The sequence below is a fragment of the Salvelinus namaycush genome, chromosome 35 (genome assembly GCF_016432855.1).
Source record: "Salvelinus namaycush isolate Seneca chromosome 35, SaNama_1.0, whole genome shotgun sequence".
In the NCBI taxonomy this organism is placed as follows: Eukaryota; Metazoa; Chordata; class Actinopteri; order Salmoniformes; family Salmonidae; genus Salvelinus; species Salvelinus namaycush.
Window position 1 is genome coordinate 21,373,317 of NC_052341.1, and position 13,956 is coordinate 21,387,272.

Below are 13,956 nucleotides of genomic sequence, written 5' to 3' on the forward strand. Positions count from 1 at the left end.
CGAGGCCACGGACATCCAACCGAGGGGGTTAAAAGGACAAAACAGCTCAGAGCAATTTTACTGCACTGTGCTACCATCTTTCACAATCATTTTACCTCTTAACATAGAGATCTGTAACACTTATTAGCAGATTTCCAGCGTAACTGTACCTGCAGTGTGATGCGTTGTGATCCACTAGTTTTGCCCAATGAGGTCACGCCGTTCTGGCCCTCTGCATTGTGATTGGTCAGTGCTATCAGGTAGTGGTTACCGTTGCCGTCGGTGACAAGGGTGGGCGTGGTGCCCGACTTGAGGAGGTCCAATGAGAAGGTCTGGGCGGGGACCTGGGTGCCATTCTGTTGGCCGATGAAGACTGGAGTGACCTGGAGAGAATAGGAGTAGAGAACAGACATATTCAAACCAACGGCCCAACAGAGATGGGGAAGAGACAGACTTGGTTCCAAACCCAGGTCTTTGCCCGCTGAGGTAAAGAATAGTCTTCAGGTTTCAGACACATTTATTCCGTTAAATATGCATGTATGGTTTCAGACAAGGTTATTCTGTTAAATATGTACCTGATGTGCGGTGACTGTCTGCAGTGTGTATACCTATACCGTAGATCTATAGACTGTACGATATAGATCTGTAATGACTGAATGTACCTGTTGTGTGGTGACGGTCTGACTCAGTTGTTTGTTCTGCTGCTGTCTCTGGGCCTGTCTCTGCTGCTTCCTCTGCTGGGCCTGCAGCTGTTTGTGCTGCAGCTGGAGCTGTTTCTGCTGGGTCTGCTGGATGATCAGTTGCTGCAGCTGCTGCTGTTGCTGGAGTAACAACTGAGCTGATGTCTTCTGCTGCTGCATCTGCTGTGTCTGTTGTTGCTGTTTTTGTTGCTGGAGCTGTTGGGACTGCTGTTGTTGTGTCTGCTGTTGTTGTTGTGTCTGAAGTAGTTGTTGTGTCTGTTGTTGAACCTGTATCCGGTGGATCTGCTGCAGTTTGAGCAGAGTCTGCTGGGAGCACTGTGTCGGCTGAGGCTGTCCCTTAGGCTGAGCTTCGTCCACTCCCTCCATCTCTTCTTGCGTCTCTACCTCCGTCTTGACCCTCACCATCTCTCCGTTGGTGAGAACGGGATGGAGAATGGCTGAGGCTTTGATAGAGGTAGTTTTGGTTTGGGCCTCCTGGGCATAACCGTTTACCACCACACCCTGCATCTCTTTCAATCCTGTCTGTTTCCCGTGCTCCAGTTGCGAGCGCAGGGTCTCCACCAGCCTCTGTTTCTGCCTCAGCATGCGTGTCAGCTCCTCGATCTGCTTGTCCTTCTCCTGGAGCAACTGGTCCTTGTCCAAGGGGGAGGCCTCCATGGCTGCCCCAGGGGCTCCTGAGGGCTCCTGAGGCGCGGTGGGTGAAAGCCGAGACTGGGAGAAGCTGCAGGTGGGTAAGTGACCCTGGTTCTCCTCTTTGATGGAGGCTGGGGAAGGGTGCAGGCTGAGCTGGGTCAGGGGAGAGCTCACCATCTCCCCGAATAAGTCTCCATTACAGCTGGTCTCGTCGGGGCTCATTACCGCCAGCGACCGTTCTGATGGGGTGGGAGACACAGGAGGGGAGGAGTACGTACTCCCAAACCTCATAATACGGGCTGGAGCAGCACTCTGAGCCAGTGAGAAAGCGGGTATCTTCCCGCCTGCCTCTCCTGATTGGTGGGTGATGGTATTGGTCCCGGCATGGGGGGGGGCAGAGATGGTGATGGCTGCAGGTTGGGTTGAGGCATGCTGTGGGGTTGGTAGGCTGGGTTTAGGGGTTACAGTCGCAGTAACACCACCTCCACCATTCTGCTCCTGGTAGTTCCTCAGCCTCTCGATCAGGTCCATCTTAGTGCCAGACACGGTCAGACCCCGCAGTTTCAGCTCCTGTTTCAGCTCAGCAACCTGGAGGGGAGAAGAAGAGTTATGATTCTGATCCTATATATACACACACACACACACAAAAGTATGTGCACACTCCCTTCAAATTAGTGGATTCGGCTATTTCAGCAACACCCGTTACTGACAGGTGTATGAAATCGAGCACACAGCCATGCAATCTCCATAGACAAACATTGACAGTAGAATGGCCTTACTGAAGAGCTCAGTGACTTTCAACCTGGCACCGTCATAAGATGCCACCTTTCCAACAAGTCAGTTAGTCAGATTTCTGCCCTGCTAGAGCTGCCCCGGTCAACTGTAAGTGCTGTTATTGTGAAGTGGAAACGTCTAGGAGCAACAACGTCTCAGCCGCGAAGTGGTAAGTCACACAAGCTCACAGAACGGCACCGCTGAGTGCTGACCTCGGTTGCAACACTCACTACCAAGTTCCAAACTGCCTCTGGAAGCAAGGTCAGCACTAGAACTGCTCGTCGGCAGCCGCACGCAGCCTAAGATCACAATGCGCAATGCCAAGCGTCCGTTTGAGTGGTGTAAAGCTTGCCGCCATTGGACTCTGGAGCAGTGGAAATGCGTTCTCTCGAGTGATGAATCACGCTTCACCATCTGGCATCTACTCACTTTGAAGTCATCCAGGTTGGCTGGTAGCGTCAAAGGTTTGGCCCCTCCCACAGGGGTTTGGCTCTGACGACTTGGCCCATGCTGATTGGAAGGGGCCGGGGTCGTCGGGGGAACACTGCGTGAAGGGGAGGGGCCGGGGTTTGTTGAAGTTGACTGCTCTGCAGGTGGTCTGAGGAGAAACAAGAAACAGAGAAGTGAGTCCACACGCACACAACCACGCACATAGGGTGGAACAGTCGCCTTCACACACAAAACCACATGCCATTAAACAGCATGGAGTGAATTATGTGATTCCTCTTATTTTCAAAACACACATCGTCAATTCCAATCCCAACACACACACACACACACACACACACACACACACACACACACACACACACACACCTTTCCCTCACACACTCACTTGGGTGGTGCTGGGAGGATGCTGTGGTAGTTGTAGTGTTGCTGCTGCTGCTGGTTGAGGATCTGCAGCTGGAGGAAGAGCTGCTGCTGGTGGAGGATCTTGGCGTAGGTGGAGTCCAGCTGAGGGGGAGGCTCCCGGTCAGCCTTCTGGTCCGGAGGGATGTACTGGTGGTACTTCAGCTTCTTCACCTTGGGCTTCACGTCTTTGGACTTCTTAGGCCTCTGGGAGAGGCGCTCCAAGCTGGGCTTGGACTGGAACTGAGAGAGTTACAGTAGATGGAGGGATCGATAGAGTGAGCGTAAGATATGATTGCTTGTATACAGAAAGTATTACATTCCAACCTTCATAGCAAGATATTCAGACTAACAACAGGGGATGTCCCTCACCTTGGTTTGACCACTGGCAGGGCGGGAAGCAACCGGCGTCACTGTCCCATTGGTCAGCTTCTGTCGTTGCAAGGAGTCATGGTCATTCAGCAACAGCGGAGGAGGGGGAGGAGGGACCTGGGTAAGAAACTAAGAAAACATCTGATTGGTCAGTTGAAGCGCCAATAATGGGACAACTCATGTGATTACTTGTCTATGTAAGCATGCGCGAAAACCATTGGCTTCATCTCCATTCTGTGGCTATAAGTACTGTACAAAAATAAAAAACATTTTTAGAATGATCTGTACCTGTGAGGGGGACATGTCCCCGTTCTGAGTGAGCATGTCGGAGGGGGACAGCTGGGACACAGGACCCAGTGGAGAGTCGTGATTGGCTAGAGTGTCCGGAGAAAACGCATCACTGCTGTCCTCGTCCAATGAGGACTCTCCTGCACCCTTTGGAGAATCTGTGTGTGATAGAGAGATTTATTAAACCTCTATTTCACCAAACAAATGATCTTCTACAAAAACTAGTTGGTAAGTTGTGAGGTTCAGTATCACTACAACAAACATCTATATTTCAAACTATGAGATTAGTAATTGGCAATACACCAAGAGGCGATTGCCAAACCAGAATGACTAATGATGGTCTCACAGTCTCCACCATGAGGATTTAGCAATAACAATGTCCTGACACCAGTTCAGTACTGTGACATTGTGATATTGCAATGATAACATTTTGAGGAACATTTGAACTGTGTGTGTATTGCAGTAGACAGTGTGTGTCCATACCCAGTAGTGAGTGTTGCAGAGGACAGTCCAGGTCTACAGGCAGGATGTTCTTGTGGATGAGCTCTATAGGACCAGGTCTGTGGGAGATCTTATCATTGAGGTCATCAGCCAGCCTGGCCCTCTTCAGCTGCAGCTGCTTGGCCTGCAGAGACGGCTCTGCTGACGTCTCTGTGTGAAGAGAAGTACACACACGGTTTCACAAGGATGTCCAGACACCACTCAATTAAGTACACAAAGTCCTCAAAGAAGTGCATAACTAAACATACTTATGTATATAGAGCAGCACAAACAGACGTGGTATAGTTGGCTCAATGTAACCACGTCGAGAAGTAGTGTGAGGGTGTAGTCCTGTGGTGTAGTTTTGTGGTGATCAGAGAGGGGGCGCTGTGACTCACCCTCCAGTATGTGCATCCTAACCAGCTCTGAGCGCTCAGGACGACTCCTGATCTTCCTCTTCAGATAGTCTTCAGTCTGGAAGGGAGGAGAGGAGGGTGGGAGAAGAGAGAGTGCGAAGAAAGGGAGAGATGAAAGAAGTATGGGAGAGGAGAAGGGTGGAAAAGGAGAGAGAGCGATGAGTGTTGTCTCAGAGAGAGGACGCAGTTCAACAAAGACTGCACATATTGAACTACAGAAAGAAAGACCGACGTGGAGAGACTCACCCTGGCTCTCTCCAGACTCCTCCGCTGCTCGTGGAAGGCTGCCGGACTCTTCAGTGCTGTGGACAGTGAGGGAAAGAGGGAGAAACGACGAAGGAAGAGAGAATGAACAAAGGAGTACAGACTATGCTGTGAGCTCTTCACCACCACTGGAGATTGCCAGTGTGAGAACACACGCTCAAAGCAGAACTCTATATGAAAAGGTCAAAGGAGTTATATACACCAAACAGTAAGAGAAAATAGAACCGTATGTTTTTGTATTGACTGGTGCGTGACCCGTTTCAGCAGAACAGTGAAGGAGGAACAGCCTGCTATAGTATGAGAGAGGTCTACGCCTGAGAACAGTCGAAGAAAGATCTGAATTACAGACCACACAGGATCTTTAAGGAGGGGAGGACAGATGAGAGAGAGGAGTGATGGAACAACTTTCTGAGAGGGGGACTTTCTACATCCATCACTCTTCAAATGTATTGGTCCTCAGCATGTCCCTGTCCGTGTGTGTGTACTTTGTGTGTGTGTGTGTGACTAAGCATCTCACCCCAGCAGCCCCCATCAAAACACAAATGTGGACATACACGTAAGCACACAAACATACACACCAAAACAAGTACAAGACACACACAGTGGAAAGTTGAAGAGGATGATGGAGGGACACTGGAGATTTCCTCATCACATCACCTGTGTGTGTGTGTGTGTGTGTGTGTGTGTGTGTGTGTGTGTGTGTGTGTGTGTGTGTGTGTGTGTGTGTGTCCATTGTGGGACGTAATGCTGGCTTACAGGAAGGGGTCAAGCCAGAGGTTAGGAGGTCAACCGGGAGGATGGGGTCACAGACTAGCAGGCCTAAATATTGGCCTAACCACTCATATCAAGTCAACATTTGTCTCCAAATACATGCAAATGGATCATGGAGGATCCTGTATACTCTGTAATTCACTCTTATTTATATATCCAACTGTACTGTGACTGTAAATCCATGACATGAGCACTACCGTCAACTGACAACGGTTTTACCGTCAAGGCCCTGTATTCTGCTATAGCCTTGGGCCATATTCATAACAAGTGACTTATAAAGGTTGGGTTGTAATGCCTCCCCCACAGGAAGACAACCTGATCCTCAGTAATCTGGACTAATCTGGAATAAAGTCCTGTATGTATGTTTGTCTGTGCAGGGTAACTGTGTAGATACACAGTTCCCCTGGCCTGTTGTTGTTGTGTAATAAGAGTGGGAGCACAGAGGAGAGGCCCATCTTAGGGCCAGGTTAGCCACTTTGCACCCGAGTTGTGACCCATCGTAACTAGCCTAGCACAACCATCCGGAGCTCTCGCAAGCTTACATTCTGTTGAAGTGAATTGAAAATCGAACAGACCCGAACAGTGCACTTGTCAAGGAGAGTCAGTGACAACGCTGTCACTGACAGTGACAATTGTGTCCTTGTTAGGGTCCTTCTGAAGGGTGCAGGTTAGGGAGTTAGTCAGCTTCTCTCTCCAGTAAGAACCGAGAGATAGCCCATGCACTTCCTCCTTCCCAAAGCTGAACACTGAGTCTCTTCAGCTACTGAACAGAGCACAGAACAGGAAGTGGACACAGAAGGGGAAGCTGGCTGGCCCACTTGATAACACAACAACGCAAAAGACAACACAAATTACAACGCTAACACAACAGGCCTGTCTGTCCAATAGAACCGGAACAGAACCTGTGCTGGTCAAGCATGCAGAGAGTGATATTCTATTATAATTGCTGCTCTAGACAATAGAGATAAGGATAAAGAGTTTGGGCACTACTTACGTGGCATGATCCCTTGGCTGACCAGTTCCTCCCGGGTGCGTCTCTGCTGTAGTTTGAGCTGGAGGACTGCATGAGGACAGTGAGAGAGAGGTAGAGGAGAGTCAGCAACTGCCAGCATGGAAACAACAACAACAACCTCTTCAAAACAAGAGTTTCAGGTCCAGACTGCCATCCTACACTGAAGAATCCGTCTGCAGGGCAGAGAGGGTATCCTGATGTCAACAAACACAGGAGCAGACAGATAGAGCAGGACTCAATGGACAGAATCCTCGCTCTTTTTTACTTCCTCCCTCGCTCTTTTTTTTTTTTTTTTCTGTTGCAAAGGAGGGCGGAGTAGTGACATTATTACACACTTCCTGTTTCTAAACTCAAAGTGCGCTTATAAAAACACAGAAGAATGTGTGTTTGGGACAGACTCCTTGTTGCATGTACGCCTGACACATCGTTATTTCAAAGCAGGAAACATCTCTTACGTAACGACTCAGAGATACAGTCAGTCTTGTCTGTCAGCAGACTGTTTTCTCACTGTTTAATTAGGTTGACCTATTCATTCACTCCTCACAGTACCCTGTATTATCAAGCCAGCTATGGTCTACTTCCTTTAATTGTTGAAAGATTTGCAGTACAAACTATAATGTACTGCAAATCTTGCAACAATTAAAGGAAGTAGACCCATATCAGTCTTCCAATCAGAACAACTGACCACCTAAATGACTGTGTTTGACCTTTTTGTTAACCAGGCTTTCTGGGAAACTCACCCCTGGTTTAATTATTGTATGCACTCAGGAGAGTACCAAGCCACTGCTGCATTTCTAGGAGTGGACTATTTGTTTGTCATCAGTTCCCGTCTCTATGTAGTAGGCTAGTCTCTGTGGAGCGGCCACATGCAGAGCATATATGTGTGTGTGTCTTTCTCTCTCGCCTGGTCCTTTAAGGGCAGGAGCACCTGTTAGGGAGGGCTGATACCATGACATCATCAGAAGTGCCAGGGAGTCTGAGTCTAGTCAGCTGTTCTTTTTTATTTCACCTTCATTTAACCAGGTAGGCCAGTTGAGAAAAAGTTCTCATTTACAACTGCGACCTGGCCAAGATAAAGCAAAGCGACAAAAACAACACAGAGTTACACATAAACAAACATATAGTCAATGACACAATATAAAAAATCTATATACAGTGTGTGCAAATGTAGAAGAGTAGGATGGTAAGGCAATAAATAGGCCATAGAAGCGAAAGAATGACAATTTAGCATTAACACTGGAGTGCTAGACGTGCAGATGATGATGTGCAAGTAGAGATACTGGGGTGCAAAAGAGCAAGAGGATAAATAACAATATGGGGATGAAGTAGTTGGGTATGCCAGTTACAGATTGGCTGTGTAAAGGTACAATGATCAGTAAGCTGCTCTGACAGCTGATGCTTAAAGTTAGAGAGGGAAATATAGGACTCCAGCTTCAGTGATTTTTGCAATTCGTTCCAGTCACTGGCAGTAGAGAACTGGAAGGAAAGGCGGCCAAAGGAAGTGTTGGCTTTGGGGGTGACCAGTGAAATATACCTGCTGGAGCGTGTGCTACGGGTGCGTGTTGCTATGGTGACCAGTGAGCTGAGGTAAGGCGGTGCTTAACCTAGCAAAGACTTAGATGACCTGGAGCCAGTGGGTTTGGTGACGAATATGTAGCGAGGGCCAGCCAACGAGAGCATACAAGTTGCAGTGGTGGGTAGTATATGGGGCTTTGGTGACAAAACGGATGGCACTATGATAGACTACATCCAGTTTGCTGAGTAGAGTGTTGGAGGCTATTTTGTAAATGACATGACCGAAGTCAAGGATCGGTAGGATAGTCAGTTTTACGAGGGTATGTTTGGCAGCATGAGTGAAGGAGGCTTTGTTTGCAAAATAGGAAGCCGATTCTAGATTTAATTTTAGATTGGAGATGCTTAATGTGAGTCTGGAAGGAGAGTTTATAGTCTAACCAGACACCTAGGTATTTGTAGTTGTCCACATATTCTAAATCAGAACCATCCAGAGTAGTGATGCCAGTCGCGCAGGCGGGTGCGGGCAGCAATCGGTTGAAAAGCATGCATTTAGTTTTACTAGCATTTAAAAGCAGTTGGTGGCCACGGAAGGAGTGTTGTATGGCATTGAAGCTCGTTTGGAGGTTTGTTAACACAGTGGCCAAAAAAGGGCCAGATGTATACAGAATGGTGTCTGCGTAGAGGTGGATCAGAGAACCACCAGCAGCAAGAGCGACATCATTGATATATTATACAGAGAAAAGAGTCGGCCCGAGAATTGAACCCTGTGGCACCCCCATCGAGACTACCAGAGGTCCGGACAACAGGCCCTCCGATTTGACACACTGAACTCTATCTGAGAAGTAGTTGGTGAACCAGGCGAGGCAGTCATTTGAGAAGCCAAGGCTATGGAGTCTGCCGATAAGAATGCGGTGATTGACAGAGTCGAAAGCCTTGGCCAGGTCGATGAAGACGGCTGCACAGTTCTGTCTTTTAATCGATGGCGGTTATGACATCGTTTAGGACCTTGAGCGTGGCTGAGGTGCACCCATGACAAGCTCGGAAACCAGATTGCATAGCGGAGAAGGTACGGTGGGATTCGAAATGGTTGGTGATCTGTTTGTTAACTTGGCTTTCGAAGATTTTAGAAGGGCAGGATGGATATAGGTCTAACAGTTTGGGTCTAGAGTGTCTCCCCCTTTGAAGAGGGGGATGACCGCGGCAGCTTTCCAATCTTTGGGCATCTCAGACGATACGAAAGAAAGGTTGAACAGGCTAGTAATAGGGGTTGCAACAATTTCGGCGGATAATTTTAGAAAGAGAGGGTTCAGATTGTCTATCCCGGCTGATTTGTAGGGATCCAGATTTTGCAGCTCTTTCAGAACATCAGCTGTCTGGATTTTGGTGAAGGAAAAGCAGAGGGGGGCTTGAGCAAGTTGCTGTAGGGGATTGTTGGCCCGGGGTAGGGGTAGCCAGGTGAAATGATCGATTATCGTAGATTTATCGGTGGTGACGGTGTTTCCTAGCCTCAGTGCTGTGGGCAGCTGGGAGGAGGTGCTCTTATTCTCCATGTACTTTACAGTGTCCCAAAACTTTTTAGAATTAGTGTTCAAAAAAGCTAGCCTTAGCTTTCCTAACTGACTGGGTATATTGGTTCCTGACTTCCCTGAAAAGTTGCATATCGCGGGGGCTATTCGATGCTGGTCAAGGGCAGTCAAGTCTGGGGTGAACCAAGGGCTATATCTGTTCTTAGTTCTACATTTTTTGAATGGGCCATGCTTATTTAAGATGGTGAGGAAAGCACTTTTAAAGAGCAACCAGGCATCCTCTACTGACGGGATGAGGTCAATATCCTTCCAGGATACCCGGGCCAGGTCGATTAGAAAGGCCTGCTCGCAGAAGTGTTTTAGGGAGCATTTGACAATGATGAGGGGTGGTCATTTGACCGCGAACCCATTACACATGCAGGCAATGAGGCAGTGATCGCTGAGATCCTGGTTGAAGACAGCAGAGGTGTATATCTAAGAGGGTTGTATATCTAAGCGGTTGATATCTAAGAGGGTGCCCATGGTTACGGATTTCGGGTTGTACCTGGTAGGTTCCTTGATCATTTGTGTGAGATTGATATCTAAGAGGGTGAGGTTGATATCTAAGAGGGTGCTATAGAGGTTGATATCTAAGAGGGTGCCCATGGTTACGGATTTAGGGTTGTACCTGGTAGGTCCTTGATAATCTGTGTGAGATTGAGGGCATCTAGCTTAGATTATAGGATGGCCGGGGTGTTAAGAATGTCCCAGTTTAGGTCACCTAACAGTACAAACTCTGAAGATAGATGGGGGGGCAATCAATTCACATATGGTGTCCAGGGCACAGCTGGGGGCTGAAGGTGGTCTTTAACAAGTGGCAACGGTGAGAGATTTGTTTTTTGAAAGGTGAATTTTCTTTTTTTCTTTTTCTTTTTAGAAGTAGAAGCTCGAATTTTTTGGGCACAGACCTGTTCTGAGTCTGGCCTTCCATCTCACAGCATATCAGGGATTCTGAGTCCCTGCTGTAAGCAATGGTATTAATTTCTCTCTGCTCTCGCTGACACACACACACACACAAACGCACCTGAGACTCACGTGTATGTAACATAAACACACTGTTACACACATACACTTGACTCACGTGACTATGCAGACAGACAAGCGCACACACACACACACACAATAACACAAACATGTGGAACGTGCCAGCCCAGGGCATGCCACACCACTTGGCACCCACAGGAAGTAAAGAGAAGAGATAGTGATTCTCTCTCCCAGAATAGATCTATCACTTCCTCACATCTCTCCCCCTTTACCCTCTCTCCTAAACTTGCTTCTTTCTTTCTTTCACAGGCTCCCTGAGGCAGGTCATTCTCAATTATTTTTCTCTTCCTCTTTCCCTGGGGAACTTCACATTTAGTATCTCACTGTAACCTTACCTCATTCTCTCTCTTTCGCACTCTCTCTCGTCATTGCCTTGCCACCCACTCCAAGCCTCCCTCTGCACTATTTCTATCCACAGACCAAGAGATCAGAAACACTATCAGAGTTTTTATTCTAAGCCAATCAAATGTTTTTATTATTCAGTTGACAGTTGTGTAAGTTCAAAGCTGCAAAAAAACATTGGTGTTGAGGCGACCCTCAGATAAACATATTTTCAATATTTTTAGTACCTTCTCAGATAAGTGATAATAAAATAATTATAATAATAAAATTAAGAGACTAATGTGCTGATATGCACACGATAGCATATGACTATTTCTTGCCATTTTAAAAATATGGATTTTTCATGCTAGCAGTCATGCCTGCTTGTCACAGTCAAACAGTAGCAACATAACTTGGTGAACTAGAAGATAGATAGATTACAGGCATTCACAGCTTACATATTTATGATTTTTTTTCTTGTTTTACTGTTAAATGAGCCTTGCATTGTTTTAGATAAGTCAAATTGACATTTTTGTTCCTGTTCCCAAGAAAGAAAGGTAACTGAGCTAAATGACTATCATCCCGTAGCACTCACGTCCGCCATCATGAAGTGCTTTGAGAGACTAGTCAAGGATCATATCACCTCCACCCTACCTGACACCCTAGACCCACTCCAATTTGCTTACCGCCCCAATAGGTCCACAGACGACGCAATCGCAACCACACTGCCCTAACCCATCTGGACAAGATGAATACCTATGTAAGAATGCTGTTCATCAATTACAGCTCAGCATTTAACACCATAGTACCCTCCAAACTCGTCATTAAGCTCGAGACCCTGGGTCTCGACCCCGCCCTGAGCAACTGAGTCCTGGACTTTGACGGGCCGCCCCCAGGTGGTGAGGGTAGGAAAAGACATCTCCACCCCGCTGATCCTCAACACTGGGGCCCCACAAGGGTGCGTTCTCAGCCCCCTCCTGTACTCCCTGTTCACCCATGACTGCGTGACCATGCACGCCTCCAACTCAATCATCAAGTTTGCAGACGACACTACAGTGGTAGGCTTGATTACCAACAACGACGAGACGGCCTACAGGGAGGAGGTGAGGGCCCTCGGAGTGTGGTGTCAGGAAAATAACCTCACACTCAATGTCAACAAAACAAAGGAGATGATCGTGGACTTCAGGAAACAGCAGAGGGAGCACCTCCCTATCCACATTGATGGGACAGCCTTGGAGCAGGTGGAGAGATTTAAGTTCCTCGGCGTACACATCACGGACAAACTAAAACGGTCCACCCACACAGACAGCCTGATGAAGGCGCAACAGCGCCTCTTCAACCTCAGGAAGCTGAAGAAATTCGGCTTGTCACCAAAAACACTCACAAACTTTTACAGATGCACAATCGAGAGCATCCTGTTGGGCTGTATCACCGCCTGGTACGACAACTGCTCCGCCCACAACCGTAAGGCTCTCCAGAGGGTAGTGAGGTCTGCACAATGCATCACTGGGGGCAAACTGCCTGCCCTCCAGGACACCTATACCACCCGATGTCACAGGAAGGCCATAAAGATCATCAAGGACTACAACCACCCGAGCCACTGCCTGTTCACCCCGCTATCATCCAGAAGGCAAGGTCAGTACAGGTGCATCAAAGCTGGGACCGAGAGACTGAAAAACAGCTTCTGTTTCAAGGCCATCAGACTGTTAAACAGCCATCACTAACATTGAGTGGCCGCTGCCAACATACTGACTCAAATCTCTAGCCACTTAATAATTAAAAATTGGATGTAATAAATGTATCACTAGTCACTTTAAACAATGCCACTTTATATAATGTTTACATACCCTACATTACTCATCTCAAATGTATATACTGTACTCTATACCATCTACTGCATCTTGCCTTTCAGCCATCGCTCATCCATATATTTATATGTACATATTCTTATTCATTCCTTTACACTTGTGTGTATAAGGTAGTTGTTGTAAAATTGTTAGATTACTCGTTAGATATTACTGCATGGTCGGAACTAGAAGCACAAGCATTTCACTCGCATTAACATCTGCAAACCATGTGTATGTGACCAATAAAATGTGTTTTGATTAATCTCAGGTGGGCTTATAGGGTGAAGCACAAAAAGCCCTCCCTCTATATAGAATGGAAATGGAAATAAATAGTGGTCAATATAATCAATACTAACTTTGCATAATATTGGAGTCTACAGTGAATATTTACACCCCAAAACCATTGGTTTCCAAATATTTTATGAGTAGATTTGGCTAGTTGGTCTATTTCACCATAAATCACTGTTGTTCCAATTCAGCTCAGTATGCTTTGAAACACATAGGATAGTGTGTTGATATCCCTAATAGTCAATGAACACGATGAACTAATTAACAAATTAAGAAGAATAGCAGTACAGCAAATGTGAATCAGCTTTCAGATAATTGGTTCAAAGTTGTGTTATGTTATTTGTGCAAGGCTTCATATCAACAGAATGGCTGCAGTTGTTTTGTTCTAACCCAGCAACAACACACCTGATTCAACTAATCATGTCTTGATTGAAGTATGATTAGTTTAAAATCAGGTGTGTACTGGTTGGCAAGAACAAAAGATATGATTGGACCACCCCACCCCGATCGTTATGAGTGCTACTTTCACGATGAATAGAAATTATATTAATAACTTTTGGGGATATTAATATAATTTTACATAAGAAATGTCAGTTTGTACGTTTTGAAATTCATTCAAATGTATTATTTAATTTATTATTGTTTGGAACACCCATGGGCTTAAAAAGGTACATTTGGAACCCATTAAGCCCAGTCCGGACACATTTGATCAAATATTGTTATGCCTTAGTAATAAATGCTGTAAATAAAATCATACAACTTCACAAGATTAAGCTTTCATTTTATCTCCGCTTTTCTTACAAAGATTTGGGCAGTATATGTTAGAAAAGTCTAAAC

General features: G+C 46.6%; 1 protein-coding gene across 3 annotated transcripts in view; it reads right to left on the reverse strand.

Annotated features, from left to right (window-relative positions):
• Positions 1–13,956, reverse strand: part of mrtfab (myocardin related transcription factor Ab) — a 62,716-nt gene that overhangs the window by 6,788 nt on the left and 41,972 nt on the right. For all 3 annotated transcript variants that reach the window (XM_038974809.1, XM_038974810.1, XM_038974808.1), the window contains exons 4-13: positions 6,522–6,587; positions 4,739–4,794; positions 4,475–4,550; positions 4,080–4,247; positions 3,597–3,754; positions 3,309–3,437; positions 2,923–3,179; positions 2,517–2,685; positions 642–1,901; positions 150–362 (exon numbers count right to left, since the gene is read on the reverse strand). In XM_038974809.1, coding sequence (XP_038830737.1) covers positions 150–362; positions 642–1,901; positions 2,517–2,685; positions 2,923–3,179; positions 3,309–3,437; positions 3,597–3,754; positions 4,080–4,247; positions 4,475–4,550; positions 4,739–4,794; positions 6,522–6,587 — 2,552 coding nt within the window. The remainder of the gene's footprint in view (positions 1–149; positions 363–641; positions 1,902–2,516; positions 2,686–2,922; positions 3,180–3,308; positions 3,438–3,596; positions 3,755–4,079; positions 4,248–4,474; positions 4,551–4,738; positions 4,795–6,521; positions 6,588–13,956) is intronic.